General features: G+C 43.2%; 1 protein-coding gene across 10 annotated transcripts in view; it reads right to left on the bottom strand.

Moving 5' to 3' along the window:
- Positions 1 to 22828, bottom strand: part of FRMD4A (FERM domain containing 4A) — a 356355-nt gene that overhangs the window by 58584 nt on the left and 274943 nt on the right. For all 10 annotated transcript variants that reach the window (XM_077783672.2, XM_021531005.3, XM_085568672.1 and 7 more), the window contains 4 exons: positions 18773 to 18857; positions 14358 to 14414; positions 11905 to 11927; positions 4304 to 4387 (listed from right to left, as the gene is read on the bottom strand). In XM_077783672.2, the coding sequence (XP_077639798.1) occupies positions 4304 to 4387; positions 11905 to 11927; positions 14358 to 14414; positions 18773 to 18857 (249 nt within the window). The remainder of the gene's footprint in view (positions 1 to 4303; positions 4388 to 11904; positions 11928 to 14357; positions 14415 to 18772; positions 18858 to 22828) is intronic.

Here is a 22828-nt window from a genome sequence, read left to right as displayed (position 1 = left end):
AATGGAGTTTCTCCAGTGGAAAATATTCTAGCTTTGTTTTCCACTCTGTGCAGTTCATTGCACAGATCAAGCTTGCATATTGCTGCCATTCAAGGAAAAAGTAGACGTACCTAGACATGCTGATTACTTAATGTGATTCTGGATGTGCTCTGCTTTCTTACAAATTATTATTATAAAACAATTGATATGTTCCTAGACCATACTTCTTGGGTAGGGAAGCCAAGGCCCATTTCCTTCAAAAGGACAGATCATATGTCAGGGAGCCTTCCTAAACAGCAGGACAAAGAGCTTTGTTTTTAACCCATGCTAGAAATATGGGATAGTCCAGGCTGTACTCAGTTCTTCTAAGCAAATGTAGGCAATGCTATACCCCCACTGTTCTGGTAGGGTACTGATGATTTTTCTTAGTAAATGTTTTGTGGTTGACAGATTTGCCACAAGTATGTGCCACAAAATGTTTTGTGGTCGACAGATGTGCCATTAAGTGCCAGGCAAGTATCACCTTTGTTTCTTCTTTCCTTTGGACAAAAAATATAAAGCCTGAAATATCAATCAACCCATATTTAAGAGTGATCTGTGAGGGATCTGTGGCCTTTCATCTTTCTGCAGCACCGGCCTTGTCACTGGGGAAAGAAACATGTACTCCAGAGTACAAGTCATCCAATCTATTTTGGACAGATTCCTTGGGAGGAGGTTACTGCTGCTTCTCTCTGCTGACAGCAAAGGGAGCTGAGGGCACCTAGCTCAGATAGCAATGTCCACACTGGAAAAACAAATGGTCACAACAATCTGTGTGACAGTCCCTCCTCTAACAATTCTCTGAACTTCCTTCCCACTGACCCGTGCAAGAAGGATCATCCAGCACAGAGGTTGCTTTCTGCCTCCAGCTCCAGGTTGGAGGGTTAAGCCCAACACATGCCAGGGAAAACAAGCAAAATCATTCATGGGTCATAAGGAGCATTAGCAGAGCCTATAAACCTGCTCCCCTATCATTTCAGCTGTTCATCTCCAGGCAGCTGCCATGCTGCTATTGACAGCTGGGAGAGTGCTGGGACACTGCTGGGACCACCAGCTGACATCTCCTCTCCCCCCTGCTCTGCCTTGTTGCTGTGTTGGTGACACAGAAACTCATTCACAATGCAGGGCTGGCAGAGGATGCTTAACTAATGTGGAGACAGAGACACAGAGGCTGCTGAAGCACTGCTGTCTGTTTGCCAGCTCATAAAACATTCCCCACAAAGCTGCAGAAATTAATACATGGATGATATTCTGCAGCAGACAACTCTGATAAAGATCTTTAGAAGTAACAAGAAATCCCTCCTGTCCCAGCAGCTTATAGAAGTGGACAGTGGACAACATGCAAGCAAATGCAGGCCTTGAGTTTCTCATAATCAGATCCAGATTTCCAAAGTCAGTTGTTCCCCACTCTCTTCTCAGCACACTGAGCTGTTTTAAATAGCTGTCCATTCATTGCTTTTCCTTAGTGTTATTCTGTTTCTAACCTGACTTTTTCATTTTGATTATATTATTGAACAACTAATGTCTTTATTTTCAGTTGTATTGAAGCCACCACCACCTTGGCCAAGGGACCAAGAGCTGGACCAGGGCCTCAGGTCTGTGTTGAACCAGAGAAAATCACTAAATAGTGATTTTCAACTGACCTTTTCAGAGATGGGTTTTCTGGCAACACTGATGCTTTGGGTTGCTGAAAACAAGCTCTCATTCAAAGTCTGTGGAAACCTGTGAGAAGTCTGTTTTCCCCCTGGTCTGTTGAAAATCCCAATCTAGCATTTTGTGTTGTTGCACCTCATATTGGCCTTATTACTGACAGCTAAGTACTTGGCTGGCTTGTTAGGGAGGATCTGAAATTAAATAAAATGCTATGACAAGTGTCTGGAAAGGAGCACTGTGAGTTTACACATTTCTAAAGGTTCTCTCCAGTCCCTGTGATTGGTTTTGTGTCCGTTTTCATGCATGGCCAAAAGAAATCCAAATTCAGGACCTCAACTCCTGGACTGTGTGGGAGGAGACCAGGAGCTCAGCTTCCATTTAAAAGAAATAGAAACATAAACAAACCCACCAAAAAGCCCTTTCTTTCTTCACCAGTAATCAGAGATGCCAAAAGATGCTTGAGAATAAGATGTGCAACTGATTATTCTGAACTTGGAGAAAGCTGCAAGAGATTACAGTGAAGGGAAAGACTTACACCAAGGGTATGGAACCAGGAGACTACATGAAGATGGAATCAGAGGTGCAAACTGTGCTGATCTAAGAATCCAGGACTCATTCCACTGGTGTTGCTACATTTGGTAGGTGCAACAGCTGATGTTTTCTAATGGTGTCTAATGGAAATGTTGCATTATTTTACGAAGATCTTATACAGCATCTTGCTGAAGGTATCACAGTATTTACTTGATTATCCATTTTATTATCTCTTAATCCATTTCAGCTGATAAAACTATAGTACAAAGTTCTTTTGTTTGTCTGTTTTAAACTAATTAGAGCCAATAACATGCCACCTTTAATGTTTTAAAAGTTTCTTTCCAGGGTTGGATATTCACTTGTGACTACTTGTGCTCATGCTGAAGAACTGCAGAATAAAACTGATTGCTCACAGAAAAGGTTTGGGTGAAATCTGCATCTGATACATAATCTGCACATAATGTGAAGAAGTGAGAAAACAGTTTTAAAAATCTGCTCCCTTAGATCACTGAAGTTTGATCTGTAATTTTGAGGCTTTTTGTCTGATTCACCAACAGACGCTTCCTGAGAGCTTTAAGTGTTTCAGAGGGTGTTTAGAAAAAAGCCATCATTAAAAAATAATGAACTACTAATGTTAAAGAGGTCTCTTAGACCTGCTTACTGACATGAAGTCACAAGGGAGTCACAGGACTATAGCCTCTGATTTTATTACTCCATTGGCAACACCATCCTCCCAACCTGTGACCTGTTCTCAGTCACATGAGACCCCCCCGCTTCAAAATTAAGTACAACTGCAAGTGCTGTACCTTGTGTATAAATGCAAACACTCATATTTTGAACACGACGATCTCACACAGCTCTTCTCACTATGTGGCACTTTATTAAAACCCTAGGCCACATTGTTGCTGAAGGATCAGCTTTGCCTTCCCTGTCAATGCCTACTTGTTCCCACCACTCCTCTTGAGATGGCTTTCAGCTTGACCTCTCAGTCTGTCAGACAGCCAGGCCACCTGGAAATGTACTGCTTTTGAGTGTGTGGAGTAGTTTTTGGAAAAAGAGATGCTCCTAAGAGGAAGACCATTCTTTTTCAATGAGATGCCAGCCTACATTTATCATTTTTCATGAAGATTTGATATGGTTCTTAGAGAGAAATATCAGGAGATTTTGATGATCCACAGTTATTGTGTCAGTGATCCTAATTTCAGCTGGGGACTCTGAATCTCTCCTTTTATTCTCAGAAAAGGATTAGGAGACCTCACGATGAGCTTGCCTATGACTTGACATTAGGTACAGTTAATTCCACTGTTGTAGCCATGCTAGGAGAAGAGGATGACCTTTTTGGCAAAGAGAAGGGCTGACATCATAGCCTACAGTCTGATTTGTTTCCCCCTGCCATCCTCAGATTACTAAAATGCAGAAACTAAAAGAGTAGCAGATAAAGAAGCTCAATCCAACCCCAGGGTTACAGCCTAATGCTTTAAAGGCAAACATGAAAGAGCAACAAGCAGAAAATGGAGTGAAAGTGTCTCCTCTTTAATGAATAGTCTTTCCCTGAATTCTTTCCTATTTGCACAGATAAAAGGGATATGCAGGGTGGCACAAATAATCTACATGTGTGGTATGTAAAATCTAAGTGTGACCCTGCTCCTATCTTGAGCTTGCTTTTCAGTGCAATAAAGACAGAGCAAACAAGCATCCACCTCCCAACACTGAGTTCATATAAAAGGAGATGAGTTCAGCTGTGCCATATAGAGAGGATTTGCGAGATGAAACTGAATCATTCGACACAAGGCAGTGCAAAACATTGACATTTCCTGGGAAAACTCTTTCACAAATGCAAAGTGCTGTGGAAGTAAATGGCACATTAGGCCTCTTGATTTCATCGGGACATTTGCACACTTACAGTGGATTTTTGGCCAGGCATTTGGCATTTTGGGGAAACTGAGGCCCAGGATGGTAGCTCCACTTGTGTTAAGTCATGCAATGAGTCAGTGGCAGACCCAGAGGCAGAGGGCAGGAATCTCTGCATCCCAGTTCCACTCTCAGACCACGCTGCCAGAGCCAAGTCCTGCACAAGGCACTGTGGAGAGTGATACATTACCAGTAAGCGAGGGAAGGATGCTCCTTCAGCGCTGGTGTTGGAAGGGCTGGCAGCTTCTTTAATTCATTCCTTACAACTTCATTGCTGAAAGAGAGTTCAAAAGGAGGATCAGGCTACAAGAAAACAACCACAATATTTGATATGACTTGACCTAGCTGGCAGGCTGCTATGTCTCTACATCTGTTCCTTCTTAACAAAAGGCACTGGGGTTTCCTTTTTCTCCTCTCTTTATTTGTTTTATGGCAGCCCAGTTAACTTTTCCCTCTATTATCAAAATTGGAGAGAAGCTCTCCCAGATGGTTATGTTGAAGCACTTCCTACCAGTGACTGGACACAAAAGCCACCATGCCACATGTCACTGAGCAGGGTGCCAGGGACATGTTCATATAGGAGAAAAAAAACCAAGGGGGAGAGAAAGTGATGCTTTCAGCTGCAATTATACATCTTTATTTAATGCCTTACAAACTGCTGCAAAAAGTAACAATTTGCTTTCTTCACATCACAGGTTGTTCTTAACTGGTTGCCCAGTGACCTGTTCTTTGCATAAGATCTTCACAGATAAGACTCCACTTTGAATTTGGGTCCTGCTACACAAAAACTTCCTACACAACAACCTCACTAACATTCTTCTCCCTGCAACCTCCAGTGGCCACAATGGCCAGCTGGAGTAGCATCACTGTGCAGCAGAGAGCAAGGAGAACTCATGAAATGGGAGGCAGATTCTCACAGATGAAATAGTGGGATTTTCTCCTACAAACCCCAAATGCCTCCCTTCCCACTTTTAAGCACACATGGAATTGTGTGCACATAGGAAAAAAAAAAGCCTCAAAGGCTTGGGAAGGAAGGCAGTGCTGCTCTTAATTTTTAAAATTGTAGAAATACACAGCCAAGAGGACCAGACAGGACACGGAGGAGTGCCAAAGAATTCATGTTTATTGGCTTACTTTGTTACAGCAAGTTTTTCTGCCTTCTTATACCCTTCCCTTAATCCTACCCAAACATGTGGCTGTCCTGGAGCTGCAGAGACAGATACCTCTTCCAGAGCTACAGATGTCCCAGCCCACTGGCTTCTCCCATGGGGCTGGCAGACAGACTGTAGACCAGAGATCCTGATATCTGCTAAAGACTTGAGGAGCTCATGGACATCCCAGATCACCCTATTTCATCTTTGTCTCTGGGACAGTCTGTATGTTGATTTGTAGAGAAGTGGTAGTGCTTCAGTTGTAAAAATCTTCCCACAGCATTTCTTCATTTGCACATCCCAGGAGCAGGCTCTGCCTGAGACCTAGGTAGGTCTGTCTTAATTGGAGTCTGCAGGTTAATTGCTAGGTTGGGTCATAGGGTAAACCATTGACATAAATCCAGGAGCAGGCATTTTGGGCATGTCTATAGACATTTGTTATTTATTATTATGGTAGTTCCTTGACAATCAATTAAGTAGTTTTAAAACAGGACCAAACTTCTAGTCAGGACAAATCTGTGAGAGATGGCCAAGTCTCAATAAGGCTCAAATTTTGCAGAGTGAAAATGTGCTGAATAGCACACAAGAATTGAGGCAACTGCTGCCGTGCCAAGCACATGGAAAACCACTCTGTAACACCTCCTATATCAAGCCAAAAGTCTCTTGACAAACAGTGTTTGAACACCCACTCCTGCCCAAATCCTCATGGTCATTTGGCTATCAGAGAGCTCTTCTCTTCTAAGTGCAAATGCTCAAAAATTATTCAGATTTATTCTTCCATGGCAGGTAAATATCTACACAAGTTTGAACATGAAGCTGCTCTGCACCGTGTTATCTGCTGATCTGGAAGCTCTGTTCTGTGACTGACAGCCTAGAAAACAAGTTGCTGCTTTTTACAGTTTATTGCCAAGAGCTGTCTCCTCTACAGCATGTGCATACTCAGCTCTTACTGAGGTTTTTGACATTTTGAAAGAAACTGGGAAAAAAATAATAGAACTTGGGACAATCAGAGTACAAGCAGAAGTAACTGCCCTGAAATGATTTTTTTGAGGCTGGCTGCTCAGAGAAGGAAGTTGAGAGATTTCCAAAACTTTTCTGGGAAAGCACAGAGTGAGTTCCAAACAGGGACTTTCTGAGCCCAGAAATCTATCAAATAGACCAAGATTAGTGGTGACTAATGATCCCTGAGAGTCTGGGAAAAGCTCTGAGTCAGTAATGGCTCCTATAAAAGAAAGGGCTAACATCAGTCACCTCTGTTTTTTTCTGTCAGTGAGGCACAAAGTTTGCCTGTGCTGTGATAACGTCTTTTAAGAATCAGAGAAAAAGACATTCTAAGTGATGTTGGGTGGGATTAATATTTCTGCTCAGCACCTAGAAAATATTATAAGGATAATTCCTCACAGCCTCAAAGCACCAAATGTATGTCAGGTAATCACTTCCAGGAACAAAAAGGTATTTCATTCTGTGGTCCATGCATTTACTAAGCCTTCTGGCAAGACTCATCTCAAGACAAATTAATTTAGACTCCCAAGAAGATGTCAAATCAAAAAAATGAAAAAAATCCAAAAGACTCAGGTTGCATTTGAACTAGTGGCCATGAGGTCACTTTTCTCTCGGCTCCTTTTAAAACACTGAAACCCTCAATTTTTAAAATGTTTCCAGTGGGATCACAAGTGTTTTTTTACTTACTGCCTTTCATGCTCTTTCTAGTGAAATATCTCAGTGTGTTTGTTTTATTACTGTATTTAGAAAGTGTTTGTTTAATCCGGTCACTTGTGCTGCATTTATTTTATATTCGGAAGTGTCCAGCCTCCAGGGCTGATATATACAGAAGGGTGTTTAGGACACAGGTTTATTAATATGCAGGGGAAAGGCTCCAAAGACACTTTCTCTGTGTCCCCTAGATCACTTTATTTCTTTTTTTTTTCCTATGGTGCAAATGGTAATATTTAAAGGACTGAATAATTATATGAAAACTGAACTGGAAAAGGCATCTGCACGGGTGCCTGAAAGCTGGTTACTAAGCCAGAGTAAGTTTTAACTAACAATGGACCTAGAAAACAGAACTTCTTGGGTTTGTTCTGGCACTGCCTGTTTAATGAGTCCTGCCCAAATTAATTAGTCACCACCTCTTAATATCTTTATCTACGCATGGGTGCAAAAGGCCTACCAGAACTTCATAAACATTTTGTGAAAAACAAATTTTTGCATACTGTCTAAAATAATTTTGAGCAAGATTACATATGCAGTTGTCTCAGGAAATTCATACATTTTCCAGCATGTGTAATAACAATGATCAGGAACAAAACAAAACTGCAGGTTAAAGTTACCAGCACTTCTCAGCATGGTAATTCATTCTGTAGCATGTAGGAGGAAATGTATAATCTGAGATTCTCAGATTAGATGGTGCTTTTCAAAATACAGTGTTTAGGATCTTTACTATTAGGCTGCAAGAATGCAGCCCAGGTTTTCTAACCCTATAATACATTCTAATTGGTTAAATGTCACTTGGTTACACAGAAAGAAAAGTAAGCCTGAAACTATGTTAGATTACCATCTGCCCAAATGCTGAAATTATTGTGAAATTCTGCCTAGCAGGAAACTGGCTGTTAGCTTTTCTCCCTTGTTATTCTTTCATATATTGCTGGGAGATACTTGGAGTTCACTTGAAATGTCTCATACTGTTTAACTGGAAGAAATCTAGCAATGAGGAACTAGCTGCAGTGGTTCAGGATTTTGTTTTACTCAGATGTTTTCCTTTCTCATCCCTAAACTGAGGGACAAATGATCATTATATGGCATTACTTGCTTTGACATACAAGCTGTTTAAGGCTGAAGAATTGGATTAAAGCTGGTGCAAGTTTCCCAGAGATTTTGGGACTGTACTCTCAGTCTGGCAGGATTAAATTGGCGGGGGCGGGGGGGAATCCCAATTATTTTAACAATATGCTGTATTCCCCCACAAATTAGCCAGGGCAGCCTTGGTAATTCCTTTATGTAGGCCTAAAGAGAGTTCACACCTGTAGGATTTGTCCCTCTAAGGAACTGAAATCTGTCCTGCCCATGCTCTGCCAACCAAGCGTGACTCAGCTCCCAGCTAGAAAAAAGATTAGTTTGAGCTAATAACCTTTAGATCCATCTGCAGGGTGCTAGTTTAGGACATTTACACATGCAGTTCTGCACCTTTGAAGTCAAAATGTTTGCAGCTCATACTGAAAAGCACAGATCCAATCTTAAGTGTCTGGTTCCACCTGAAAACCAGCTGAACAAGGAAACTTGATTGTCCAAAATTTAATGGTATGTTCCAACTAAAAGTAAACATATTTAAGTCTTGTCAGCTGAAGCATTTGGGCATTCTCTTTCAGAAACATGAAAATACTCTACTGCAGAAGACTAGGAACTTCTTAAGAAGAAAAGCTTTTTATTTTAAACCTCATTCTGCTTGAATCTTTATCAACTAAGAGATGGAGGCCACTCACAACAAATGTTAATACTTATTAATTTAACCTGTTAGTTATCTAACCCCTTATCAACCTGTTTAGTTGATCTAAACAGGGTCAGGAACTCAGGGTTTCTGATGAGCTTGTTTTTGAAATGAAAAACACATTAGAAATTGAAAAGGACTCAAAATAATTGCTCGCTATAGCTGTTAAACTCATCTGTCAGGGCTGTTGTGGCATTTTACTTTAAGACAGGTGAGGGTGGCTTGGACTGTGTTCCCCAGGCTTAGCAAAACCTGGGAATCACTGTGATGCCCAAGATGACAAGAAGCAGTGATAACAGACTCATGCATGGTAATGCCCTACCAAAGGATCATGTTTGAAATGATGAGCTGCTTTTTGGAAAAGGAAAAAGGAGTATTCTGAGCACAGTGATTATTCTGAGGTACGGGATGATTTCCTCAAAAGCAGCAGTGGGAACTGCTGTCACTGAGGATGTATCAGTTCACAGAGGTAGAAAGCTGACTGTTAAGAATTTGTAAGTTAGTTCTGTTTTTTGAGTTCCCATGAGGCCCAAAGAACAGACTTGCAACTGCATTCAAGAGTGTTGAACCAGCTGCAGATCCTCCACGTGGCTGCAGTGGAGTTTGGAGGTAATCCCACTCTGGCCACCATGGGCAGGTGCCAGCACACAGCTGGAGCTGTGACAGTTTGGCTCTGACTCTCCCAGCACCTGAGGTGATCGGCAGTGACTCACAGGAAGGCTCCCATGGGGAACAGCAGTTCTCCCATCACTACCAATGAGCCAGTACTTATGCACTTTTCTGGATCGGGGCCAGAGAGAAACTCGTACTCTCACAGGCTATAAATCTGATGGTAGCAGTAGACAGGACAGGTGTGGGAAAGCAGCAGTCTGCGTTCCAAGCATGCAACCATTTAGAATTAAATTATTTCTTCAAAAACAAAGAGTTCAAGAGTTCAGCCTTCACACAACATATGCTGCCATGCACAATATATAATCTTTAAATCCCAGCAGCAAGACAATCACAACTGCAAAGCTTTTCTGTTTCAAAGAGTAGCCACTTCTACTTTAAACAGTATTTCAACATCAACTAATTTCAGACATTGAAGCTAACTTGATCCCTAAGAGAAGTCAGAACATTTGCCTTCACTTGCAGTTCCTCTGGCTGGCCTGAGGCTTGGTCTGCCTGCCAGAGTTTACACTGCTGATATGATAACCACAAATCTCAGCAGGCAAAAATCTTGACCACAACAACCTCATGTTGACTTCAGTAGCACCTGGATCTCACCCAGCACACAAACCTGTGTCAGTACACATTAGATGGGAGCTGCTGGACAGACATTCCTGGGAGATGCCAAGTCTTCTAGACCATAGACGATCAGGGTAGCATTTTTCTACCTTTTTCCAAGAACAGCCTCCAAACTGGCAGATTTGTCTTCAAAGTCCATTTATAAATTAAGATCCCTGGCAGTGCCCTCAAATTGTTATGACACCCCTTCTCTGCCTGACTTAGATGTAAGGAATCCCCCTTCCACTTCAAATCACTGTGATCCACAGGGGAAAGAACTCAGAGGTGTTTTAATGGGCCTGGTGATGACAGACTGATGTGGTGGGAGAAGTTAACACCATAGCTTGAGGTATCTTCTGTGCCCTCAAAGAAGATTCCTCATTTCTCACACAAGCACACTGTAATAAACTCAACCATTCCTTTTACAAGGGACATCACACAACTTTTAGCAGTTTTTAGCAACTTTCCACCAGCTGTTTCCATTTCTGGTCTGGAAATGGGTACTTGAAGATAAAATACTTTCAGTCCTATTACTCTGAGATATCTGATTCCTTTCTGTTCTGAATTTCATAGTCTGTATACTTTCCGAGTGTGTTTTCACCATAACCAAGACATTCTGTTAAACAAATACCTCTCTTCTAAGGAAAACCAGTGGTTTATCACAGGTTGAAATGGCAAAACTTTGCTTTGCACAACTCTTCTGGACTAAGTGCTTGGCAGTGCACTGAAAACCAGACTGAAAAGTCAGAGCCACATGCACTCCAGTACCCCCTAAATAAACAGTGCTGATAGCCAAGTTATTCCAAATTGGGCAGAACTGAAAAATGAAGCAAGACTGGGTTTGTGTCTCTGTGGTCAGATGCATACCAGGATTTTGCAAGTTCATTAACGTTTTGAGAAATGATAAGGCAGAGCTTAAACTTCCTTTTAGCAAGGGCTACTTTATGTCATCCCAGATTCCATGATGTGCAGGATAATGCAGTTTCTTTTCACTGATTTGTCATCATTTTAGCTGGCTAGAAGTTCCAATCCACCAGAAAGTGGAACCTGCCTGTTCTTCACAGCCTCCTGTCATTACAATCACATTTCAGTGTATTGCAATGCTGACAAACTTAAGACAATTTTTAGGCTCATCTGACAATTCAATCCCATTGCCCATTTCTTTTCTTCTCTGAAACTAACTTCAATGGATATTGTGGTCCTCCAGACTATAAGAAATTCTTAGCATCATCAGTTCTCCTGAGCTTCACACTAAGAACTTCCATGTTTCTCACGTGAGACACCAAACAAGCATCTGACCTTCAGCTGCTACTAACGTATAAATCACAGACATGGTTGACTTGCAGGAAAATTCTTGGGCATTTCATTAACAGTTTTCTGAAACACGAAATACAGTGACCTCCTTGAATTTCTTACAGTAAGTCTGAAGATTTGGCTCAAGGGATAGCAGAAGTTCAACAAAGCCAATTATCGAATCAGTGATTTTGAGAACTGTCCAAATTCAAACTGAAATATCAATTAGTGTTGGAATTTTAATGTTGCCTCTGGCAGGATCTGTGATATAACAGTGATTTTAGAGTCATTTCCTTAGCAATTTCCTTCCGAAGACTAGTCTATTTCCTGAACTTCACGACCACATAATGAGATTTGTCAACAACAAAATCACAAACAATGCTGTTTGCAAGGCATGCTCTGGTCAAAGGTTGCGTTTGGTGAAGAAATTATGTCAGGAAACGTGATGTCTATGACAGCCATACACACACAGTTGCTTTGCTAACAGAGGCAATCCTGTTGCTACACAGCTATGACTGAATTGCATGTCTGACAGAGGAATTTTACCAGATTTATTCTCACATCACACAATGGCAAAAACTTTTTAAGTTCACCTACCTTGAAAAATCTCCCTTTGCCTCCTGTAAAAGGTAGAGAAATAAAAAATATATAATTAAAAACAGAAAAAAAAAAAAAAGAAAAGGCTATTCAAGAGTTTCCATTTGCAAAATTCATTTAGCAGCAATTTCCTGTTGTAATTGATTCCTCATGCAGGTTTTGGAACCAATATCTAATGTCAAGTGCCATGACACAGTGAGTTGGGCAGATTAGCAAACAAAAGATCTAATACAGGGCCAGATGATTCCTCATTCTGCTGTGGATACCTAAGATGCTACAGGAAACAATGTAAGTAAATAAGAAATTTTGGGTGCTACATTACTAGAAAATCTCTGAAGTCTCAGTGGCTTTGCAACCTCTGAGACGGCAACTCCCCTGACTTTTTTACAAGTATTCTGGCCATTTTCTAGTACCTAGACTTTCAAAAAGCTTGCTCACTGTCAGCTTTCAAAGGGATGCAAGACACAGGTTTCTCTAACTCGTTGCTGGGTGTTTGGGGGAGTATTTAACTCCCTTACTTGTACATCTGGATACTTCTATTTATTACTAACACAGCCTGATATTAAAGGGTTGGAAAATGTTCCACTACAGTAGTTAGGTTAGTCTTACTGCACACCTGGAGAATCCTCAGAATCTGCTGAGTGCCCTCTGCAAAAGATTTAGCACGCATTTTGCGTTTTCCATTTACCACAGACAATATGCCTTTCATATTATTCATATTAAAGCACCTCATTTGCCACCAGCTACACAGAAAGCACGGTGCAAGAATGTAATTTGTGCAGTGAGGGAGTTTCCACTGCCAAAAGGACTGGGCTTTGTGTTTAGGTCTTTTGTCTTTTACATCCATTCATCTACCCACAAAACCTGCCAGCCCACATCCACTGGTGTTTCAGTCCTGAGGCTGGGGTAAAGTTCAGAGCTCTGGTGGTGCTTTAATTTGTTCTGGTTATAAAACAATTTGAAATAGGGCTGCAGACTAAATCACTTGATTTCTGACAGACTTTTACTATCTTTCCATTTCCCTCTGAGTGAACTGAAGGGCAGACAAGCACTTCTCTGGTTCATACGAAGGAGTCTTTGAGCATGTCATGATTACAGTTCAATACAGAACAAAGCCCAAAGGATATGCTCTTGCCTGCATAGGTGTTTTCACTTAATGTGAAAAACAATTTTGTAGTGTATATTCTTCAGAATTCAGTGCTTTGACCTAAATGCTGCAGCAAGAAGTAGAGCAAAATGCAGTATGATTCCTTTTGTTTTGCTTGGATCCTGTCACAAACACGGGTTGTAGTAGTTTCTGCTTACAGGCAGCAAGGGTGTGGCTTGTTTTGACTGTTTTCATTAAGTTACACATCAAACTACTACAGGAATAAGGGTAACATCCTGTGTTTGTGGCAAGAAACAATCCCAGCAACAAGGGTTAGTTACAGCTCTGGGTCTGGTTGTACAGTTACTAAGCACTAAGTTATTCACTAGGATGAGCAGACAATAGATTCATAACCCCACTGCTGCTCCCCACAATGAGCCCGTTGTTTGATGTGCATTCCCCCAACAGCCAATATGTGATTTCTATAATGTGCCGCTAATTGAGTCCTCCATCCTGACTCTCTCACTCCATTCTTGTTACATAAAATGATTTTAATGAAGGTTCAAATCCCTACACATTAATTGCTGCTTTAACATGGCAAGTGCTCTAGAAGTGCAGTGCACTGTTATTTATTAGTGCAGTCTGATGAGCTGGTTTGTCTGCTCACATGGCTCCTCATAGCTTTGTGGCTGATGGGAAAAAAAATTAAAACTACAGACCATAAGAGAGGGGAAACAAGGCTCATCTGATGATTACATCTGATGTGCTCCCACAGTCATGCTTCTAAAAATAGAACTTTCACAGAACCCACCCTCGCTACCCTGAAAAGGTTCCATTCTGGGAACAAGACATTTACCAAACACTGCATGGTCATTTACTCTCTGACCCTTTTCCCTCTTCTTGATGAGTGGATTGATTTAGACCATTCTGCCCATGTTGGAGAATACAGACAGTTGCATATGTAGAAGCTTATGTAGCTCATCAGAGGACCAAACCCCACTGGGAAAACAAATGCAAGTAAAAAAACCCATTGCATATGGATTTTGCCTAGGAATTTGCATTCATCACTTAGATTTTCTCTGGCTGTACATCATACCCCAGAGTCTTGGATATCTGTGCTGGTGCAAACAGATACGTTTTATGCATGCAAAATATTGACCAGTAGTACCTGCTCCCTGAGTTGGGAGGTCTAGTTTGAGAGCCTTCTGTTCCCATTTTGTCAGAAGCAATGAAAACTGTGAAAAGACATTTTTTTTCTGCAACTGGTGGGAAGCCCTACACTTCCACACAGCCATTGTGGATTTGGTAAATCAAAACATTTAATGCAGCATGAGGAAGCACCAAGTGAGAGAAGGTGGGTGCTTACCTGCAAGATGTATGCAGCCAGTTCAAACACCACTTCACTGTCAACCTCAATGAGCTCCTTGAAAGGTGAAGAAAACATAAAAGAAAAAGAGAGTTGAGCTGCTGTAAGAAGGACATACATCTCCTCCTGACTACTGGATGGTGAAGCATGCAGTGCCAGTTTTCTCCCTTGGCTAGGCTTCAAAGTATTCCCTGTGCTCCTGGAGACAAAAGGGAGGGAGAACCTGCCCACTAAGATATGGAAAAAGCTAAATATTCAGTGTAATGCACTGGTTAATGAAGCATAACTGGATGTGGCATGAAGGGATTCCTGGGGGAGGAGTGAGGAGAAGGCAGGTGGAAGGGGTAGGATCAGGGTACATTTTATTTTCTTGTGTGATTTAGTGAAAAGCAGTCCAGGATATAAGTTTTTTTGCCCTCAGATGTGACCATGGTTCAAAGGAACACAGTTTTGTCCTTGGGTCACAGAAGCAAGGAATGAGAATTTGTCTTCGACACACTGAGGTGGTATCAAAGCCCCCACTGGACTCCTCTAGCCCTTGCAAAAGGTAAACTTACAGGAAAATGAACCATATTTGCTCATGCAGTATTTGAGCCCTGGTTTTGTCCTTTTCATCCCCAAGAGCACTGAGATTTGGGGTGGTTTGAGAATGAGCTGTGACAGCAAGTCTTTTGGTAGATCTTCCTTGCTCCATTTTAGAGGATCCTGCCACTGATGAAAGCAATCTTGGAGGGTTTTACTTGGACACCATGGCCACATTAAGAACACTGAGGGTCCCAACAGATCCTCTCAGGATTCCTCTGCTGTGCCTGACACAGCAGTTACAGACAGAACCAAGGGGTCCAGGCACTGCTCTGGCTGAATGTGCAGAATGCAGTCCAAAGATCAAAGATGCTTGACATGAGAGGCACAAGCATTACTCTGGAGGCCAAGCATGCTATTTCTGACTCTCTGGTCCCTGCCTTTGGGAAGCTAGTGGCCTTTTACTGAGATAATGTTTAGGTCTCTGTTCTGCAACTAGAACTCCTACATTGTCTCCTATAGACATGGCCCAGTAAACCGGGTCACTGTTCAGCTCATTCTTGTAGTGGTTTTTCTGTTGTATTTATTTAAGCTTCTGTTTTTAATATTTTACTTCATCTGGCAAGAAATGAGTGATCTAAATATAGATCACTGCTGTGATCCATGCTACAGCCAACTCATGGCCACACCTCATTTACAAGCCACAATTGCTGTATTGGCTTGTCTCTGGCAAAATCAAAAACAAAGGGAACAAAACACAGGATAAGATCCAGGTGTCCTTGGCTTTCACTAGTGCCAGCTTTTTAAAATAAGTTCACCTCTTTCATAACAACTCCTTGGGGAGTGAAGAGCAGCTCTGCTACGGGCGATAAACACGCCTTTTCCCCTCTCAGCTGAACTGCCTGAGTCACGCAGGCACCTGCACCAGTGATGAGCCCGTGCCAAGGGAAGAGGCTGGTGCAAGAGGTTGAGTCAGCTGCAGGCAGGGTTGGGCTGGAGCTATCAGGCACATCCCATAGCAAGGGGCAATGCAGAGTAGAACCAGAGCATCTGGTCTTCCTCCTGTCTGCAAGCATCAGGCACGGCACAGATAAAACAGCCAGTGCAACCATGTGTCAATGCTATGGCAAGTCTATACTGGCACATGAAGTAAGCCAGAGCCCATTCTCTGGCCCCAAGGGTATGTGGGGTGCAGTAGAGCTCATTACTAAATGCTCACCCTCTCTCCCCCAGTCCCAGATGGGGTTTCCACCACTGTGCTGCCTATTTGGAACAGGTGCACACCCTTGATCAGCGCCAAAGCAATGCCTGGGGCAGAGCCAGTTGGCACAGGCCAAAACCCACGCCAGACGTGCGAGTCATTAAGCAGTCTGTCTGATCAAGGGACAGTGCCTGATGCCAAGCCCTGTCTGCTTTGGTAGTACAAATGTGGCTTGGCCTTTCTGGCAAGTGTCTTGCCGATCCTGTGCAAAAGTTTGGGTGTGTGGGTTCACGAATATCTCACTACTCAACAGGGTTGGTGAGTTGCAATGGGCACAGCCAGAGGAACACAGCACCTAACACAGGGCCAGGTGGCAACCCAGTGACTAGCAGCCCCAAACTAGACCCCAGTTTTATTCTTCCCCACCCTGAGCAAGGAGATGTTTGAGGACGTGTGTCTGGAGAATCAACAAGGAAAGGTCTGAGATACTAGCACAGTTTTAATTCCTAATATTGTGCATGCACCTTTCCCTCTTTCATACACATTGATCTTTCTGGGCTGCAGGGGAGCCAGGGCTGGAGGTATCCATGGGAAGTCCAAGAAGGAAAGTTTTGGTACAACAAGGAAGCTCTCAAGGTTTGGCAGCATGCGACATCATGTGCTAGCTGCAGGAATGACAAGCACTGTCTATGCTTAGACACCAAGTTCCCCACAACATGACATGAAGAGGAATCTGCCAGGCTTGGTGCTCGCCCTGAGCCTCAGAAGACACTTTGCACCCAATTTTCAAATTCAGTGCCTTTTTCAATAGTACAGCATGGCTTACTGTGGCCGGAAGACAAATGGAGAAGGATCTGCATGGGAGATTGGGACTTCAGCAGGGCTATTTTTGGATAGAGATGTTCAGATTGAATGTGCAAAGTAATGGTTTCAGGAGAGGTCAGACTAAAATAGACTCACTTAGATCTGCAGGCACTTTGTTTTCTTTATTTTGTTCCCCTCTTCTTCTTATTAAGCTTTCTCCAAAAAAAGAACAACAGTGTAAGCTTTTCCTGGCAGTACTTCAAAAAGGAACTTTCCCCAGGAACCAAAACGTGATGCTCACTGAGCTTGTTGCTGGAGAGGGCTGACTAAGCACATCTAATTGCAGCCTTGCCGGAGAGCAAAGCACTGCACAGCTCAGCTCAGCAGCCCTGCCTAGTTCCTGGGCACTGAAAAAAAGTAATTTTCTGGCTTCTGCTCTAGATTTTAGAAAATACAAAGCTAGTCCCTGCATTTTAGGACATATAAATGTCAAGTGAGGCTCCAGATTTGGTGTCATCTACTTGGTTTGGCAGGTCACAAATGTGCTGAGGGTTGTGGGATGGTGAAACAATCTCTCCCTGACTACATCTGTCTTTTCCTACCACGTCCTCTCTGGCAGATGGAGGTGAGTCACAGGAATGGCCTCTGCCAGCACAGAGGGAGGTAGGAGGGATCCTCCCAGGGAATCCCAGCTGCTGACAAACCTCTCCCAGTCCCAAACACCCAGCCCACCTGGCTGAGTCTGCACACTGCCAATCTCCACCTCCACCAGTGTGGTCTGGGGCTGGTTGATTTTCCAGACCTTGCCATGTACAGCTGGCTTGTGGCATGAGATGGATCAGCTTCGTGGCTCTGCTGAGGGCACCCCTCCAAGCTGAGGATGTGCCAGGACGCCTTATCTCTGGATAAGGGCTGCTCTGAGGGGCAGCGCCAGGGACAGCAGCCTGGTCTTTCAGAAGAGTACAAGGGAGGGCAGTTACTCATACAAAAACATTTCTCAGTGCATGGCTTGTTCCTCTACGAGGTGATGTTCAGTGCACCCACAGGCACCTTTACCCCACTCACATATAAACCCATAAACTCCTCCTGTCCCACAAATCTGAGATTGCTTGTCTTGTTCAGCCTGGAGAAGAGGCTGAGACCTCATGGTGATCTGGAACATCCTCTCAAGGGGAAGCGGAGGGGCAGGCACTGAACTCTTATCTGGTGAAATGCCGAGGGAATGACACGAAACTGACACACGGTTGGACACCAGGAAAAGCTTCTTCACCCAGAGGATACCTGGGCATTGGAACAGTCCCGGGGAAGTGGTCACAGCACTGAGCCTGACAGAGCTCAAGATGTGTTTGGACAACACTCTCAGGAGCATGGTGGGATTCTCGGGGTTAATGCGGGCAGAGCCCAGAGCTGGACTCGACGCTCCTGGCGGATCCTGGCGGTTCCCCTCCAGCCGAGGCCATCCCTCCTTCCCTCTCCCCTCACACGCCGCTGCCCCCGCCCGAAGATGGCGCCGCGCCGCGCTGCCGCCCTCTGCGGGCCGCAAACCCTCACGGCAGCCACTCGGCCCAGAGCGCGTTTGGAACACAAAACCAGGCATTTCCTTCGAAACACCAGCCAGTTTATAATCTTAGCAGCGCGGATTCCCTCCTGCCAGCCACAAGAGTTGCTTTCAGAACTGCTTTACCTCAGAACCACTCTCTGACAGGAAAGATGCTGCCGAGCGCGGTGGCAGCTGGAGACGGAGGAGTGAGGGAATGTGAGAGGAGGAGAAGGAGGAGAAGGTTGTATCTGGAAGTCCAGGTGTGACCAGTGTAAATTTTGGGCGAGGAATGCAGATCCAGGTGTCTCAGCCCACTCTGGTACCACCCCGAGCTCCCCAAGTCCTCACCTTGTAAATGCAGGACTTGGCGTTCAAGAAAAACAGCTCGATGGTGGCATTGTCCTTCAGATAGGAGATGCTTTCAATGTAGAACCTGAAAGGGAAAGCAAGAGGGGTGAGACGAGGGAACTAGGGCAAAACATGGGAATTAAATGAACAATGTGGTCAATGAAGTCATGATGAATGTATTAAAACAAACTTTCTTCTCTTATATCAGACTGAGGTGGTGAGGAGGCTTGTGCACACTCCAGGATGTGATCAGTCACCACAACCCCAGCCACTCCAAAGGAACTAGATCAGCAAGTAGATGATTTAGGTTCTAGATAATCCTTTGTTTTGTTTTTGACTTAAAATAAACCTTTCTTCTGTTTTTATTTGTAAGCTTCACCTTTGTTTGCCATCACATTTTCACCATCAGCATTTCTTCATCACTCCTTTACCCATCACAACAATTCTGTGCTGTTAACCTGCATCTTGTAAAATATTAATCTACACAAATGCACTTACGGCTTCCATCCCTGTCCCCTTCAGCTCTGCATAAAGCAAGTTTTATTAAGGGTTCTTTACATATTATATCTATGGTCTCACAGCAAGACAGTAGTTACTAACCTTCCATAGTTTACCAGTATCATGAATAACAACGTTAAGCGAATGACCATAATCTAATTTTTTTGAGCTGAAGGGATTTCTCAGAACTCAGGAGAAAGCTCAAACCCTCAGTGTCAGAAAAAGCCACTCGTTTGCATTGGTTGATTGCCCCAAATATTTGCAATTATGTGGAAAGCCCATGATATGTGTACATTTATTTAGTGTTCCATGTCCTGCCTGCTCTGAAGGTCTGATGCTTTGGTAATGAACTTTGAGAGTGCTTTGTGAGAATTGACTCCTGCCCTTAATTCTGCCTTGAGATAATTTTTTTTTTTTAAAAATGCTCTGGATACTGTCAATGTTAATGACTGATCATTCAATAGAGATATATTGTGTGTTCCTGTAGTAACAAAGAAAGCCTGGCTATGTTCAGTGAATGTTAAGGTGAATTTTGCATTTACTTAGTGTTTTAGGTAAGGAAAATGAAATAGATTGTGATGCTGTTTGTTAGTGATCTTCAACTTGCAGTGCAGTGACAGCAATGTTCCTTACATAAATTCCAGTGCTATCGTGCCTTGTCAGAGGCAATTAGAATAGGGAAGGTGCCAGGGAAATGGTGTCTGCACCAGGGACTTTTGAAAACCCAAATTCCTTAGAAATCTGGGTTGACATGCAGGGCCCAGTTACAGAGAAGCCCCACTTGCTGACCCCGCTGGGAGCAGACAGATCTGCAGACACTCCTCAAGCTTCACACAAGTGCTGAAGGGATTGTCCACATCCAGCTATTTGCAGAGTCCAGGGCCTTAAATGCAACCTTCTTAGGGGCAAAGGTCACAGCTTTGTAATGCTCCTAAGTGCCTGCTGAAGGCTCTTCAAAACATTTTATTTGCCAACAGGCAGAACCAACTCCTTGCTTATTAGGGTGAGAAAAACATTTTGTTCATCTGCTGAAGGGCTCCTGTCTGTCTAACTCTTCCTTCTCCCACTTCAGAAGAGAAATAAAAATAAGACCTGGATAAAATAAAATAAACCCCAAGCAAACACCAGCAACAAATCAAACCCACAAAACACCAAAAACATTTGAATGTAGTGATGATGAAGCACAAAGATTAAACTTTTTCTTATTTTTTTCTGGCTTTCACTGTTTTACCTCCTGTCCTTAACGTGGCCTTTTTTTTTTTTTTTTTTTCCCAAATAAAGAAAATACTTGGCTTTAGAAATTAAAAAATTGATGCATTAAAAAAGGAACCTTCTTACTAGATCTGCTCTCTGAGTGCAGTTGGCTTCCCATCTGCTGAATTCATGGATAATAATGCTAATTTTACACATTCTGTGGTTCTTGAACAACCTTCTCTTCTTATCACTGCTACCAGTGTTCTCCGAGTTATGATGGTAGGTTTTCTTATTTCAAGGTCAGAAGAAAACAAGAACATTTTTTTTCCATTTTGAATCCCAGCGAAGGGTAGCCAAAAGCTTTTTGTTTCAGCAGCTCAAATGCGCCCATTCTCATCATCAGTAGAGGGCAATATTGCATTTCTTAAGGCTGCAGGGAGCTTTCCCAAGGCTTTCCACATGGACAGAGATCGTTTTCTGTACAAAATTAAGTCTCTGGGAGCACAGAGCCTGCACATGATACTTCATCTCACAAAGAAAACCCAATTCTCAAGTGATGTCCAGAGTGGGGAGTGAGCTGGGAAGCTACTGGCTCTCACACATGCACCCAGACAAATGCAGAACATGTGTACCAGGAAACTAGTGCTACTTAAAAGAAAACAGATTTGCAGAGGGAACTCTTGTGGGATTTTCTGTGTGACAAGCTCAGAAAACCTGAACTGGAGTAGATTACCCTGAATTCACAGTTGGTGTAGTGACAACAAAAAGGGCAGGGAAAGACACTTTTTTTTTTTGCACTTATGACTAGTTTCTGTCACATCTCCTCCTGATTCCATCTTTTATGAACGCAATGAAGAAACCCATACTTTACAATGACCAGTGTCAATGACTAAGGAGGCAGGCAGGAGCATCCAGCTGCTAAGGCAATGAAACAAGCAAACAAAAATCTGGGTTGAATTCCCAACTCGGACCCAGGTTTCCTTTGTGACCTTCAGAAAATCATTCAGCTGCTTGGGCTGTTGATCTGGGCTTAGAAAACCCCTCCCTTCTCCCCTTCTCTGCCCCCCTCTGTCTGTTTTGCCTGTTAAGCTTAGGAGCCTTTGAAGGCGTGTTTCAAGATCATCAGTTTTGAGAGGCAGCTCTCAGATTTCTGTTGAGGACTCCCCAGAGAGCAGCATTCCTTCATGTGATGTGAAGCTGATGTGCTTGGGATATAATGGATAGGTTGGACAGGGAAACAAGCAGTACAGTGTGTCCAAGACCTCTGCTCCACTACCTGCATCTCTTGCAATACACACTCAGCAAACAGTTTTGCCTCCAGCAGCTCCTACAAGAGGTTCCTTGATAGCCAGCAACTGTGCCTGTGAGAAATTAGCTGTCTGCAGGAAGGGGAAACACCCCATGAGACTTGGTGAGTGTAAAACCAAAGGAATAATTTTTGAGAAAATTTAAAAGATCAGCCAATGTTAATCTATTTCTGCATTCCTCCTCCCTCCCCACCCCCAGTAACTTGTAATTCATCAAGTACATTTTCAAAGCATTAATTAAATAGACCAGTGAATATTATGCTGGGTAATGAACACAAAGTGCCTATCTTGGCTGCTCCCCCTCAGCAGCAGGGAAATAATAATGAACACTGCAGAAGGTGTCTTGGAAGACTTCAGAAGCTGCTGCATCTGAAACGTTTAAGGCTTTTTAGCTGAGAGGACATGTCTCCTACTGATCAGATTGCTCTCTGTTAAGCGTTGGTTAACTGACAACTTTCTCTGAGACAGCTTAAGCCCCCTCACACTGTGATGAATGGAAATTCCCATCATAACCAGCCAAGCACAGATTCACACTGGTGCTTGTGGAAACTCCTGATCCTTGGGTGGGGGGAAACTGGTACTACCACAATCTCTCCCTTGCATTGCACACAGGCTCACCCACCTCTGACTCATGGCTCAGAGAAATGCCTGACTAGGTCCTGGACTTAGGAGTTTGATAAGTGGCTCTTCAGGAGATGGAGAATCCCTTACTGCTGCTGCTGGTCTTGTCTGTGAAGCCAGGTGTGCATGTGTTTTTGCAGATGGGCATGTTTAGCAGTGTTGAGAAGGTATTTGAACACTAGTGCTCTGTCCTTGCAGTGGGAATAGAGGAATTCAGGACTGCCAAGCACCTGAGCTGGTGGGGTGCTTGTGTGCACAGTGAGATAAAAAATGAGTAGCACTTCTGATCTTCCATACACCAAAAGAAACTGTCAAATACAAAATACTTAGCACTGCCTGTAACACTTAGTCCTAGCCATATCCTGTCAGCCTGAACTTGGCCATCTATCACCTAGCAGGGACCAGGTTCTCTGCAATTGAGTTGCTGACTGGGCAG

Source organism: Lonchura striata, chromosome 1A (assembly GCF_050655825.1).
Source record: "Lonchura striata isolate lonStrDom1 chromosome 1A, ASM5065582v1, whole genome shotgun sequence".
NCBI lineage: Eukaryota > Metazoa > Chordata > Aves > Passeriformes > Estrildidae > Lonchura > Lonchura striata.
Note: the sequence above shows the minus strand (reverse complement) of the source record. Positions and strands in the feature narration are given on the sequence as shown.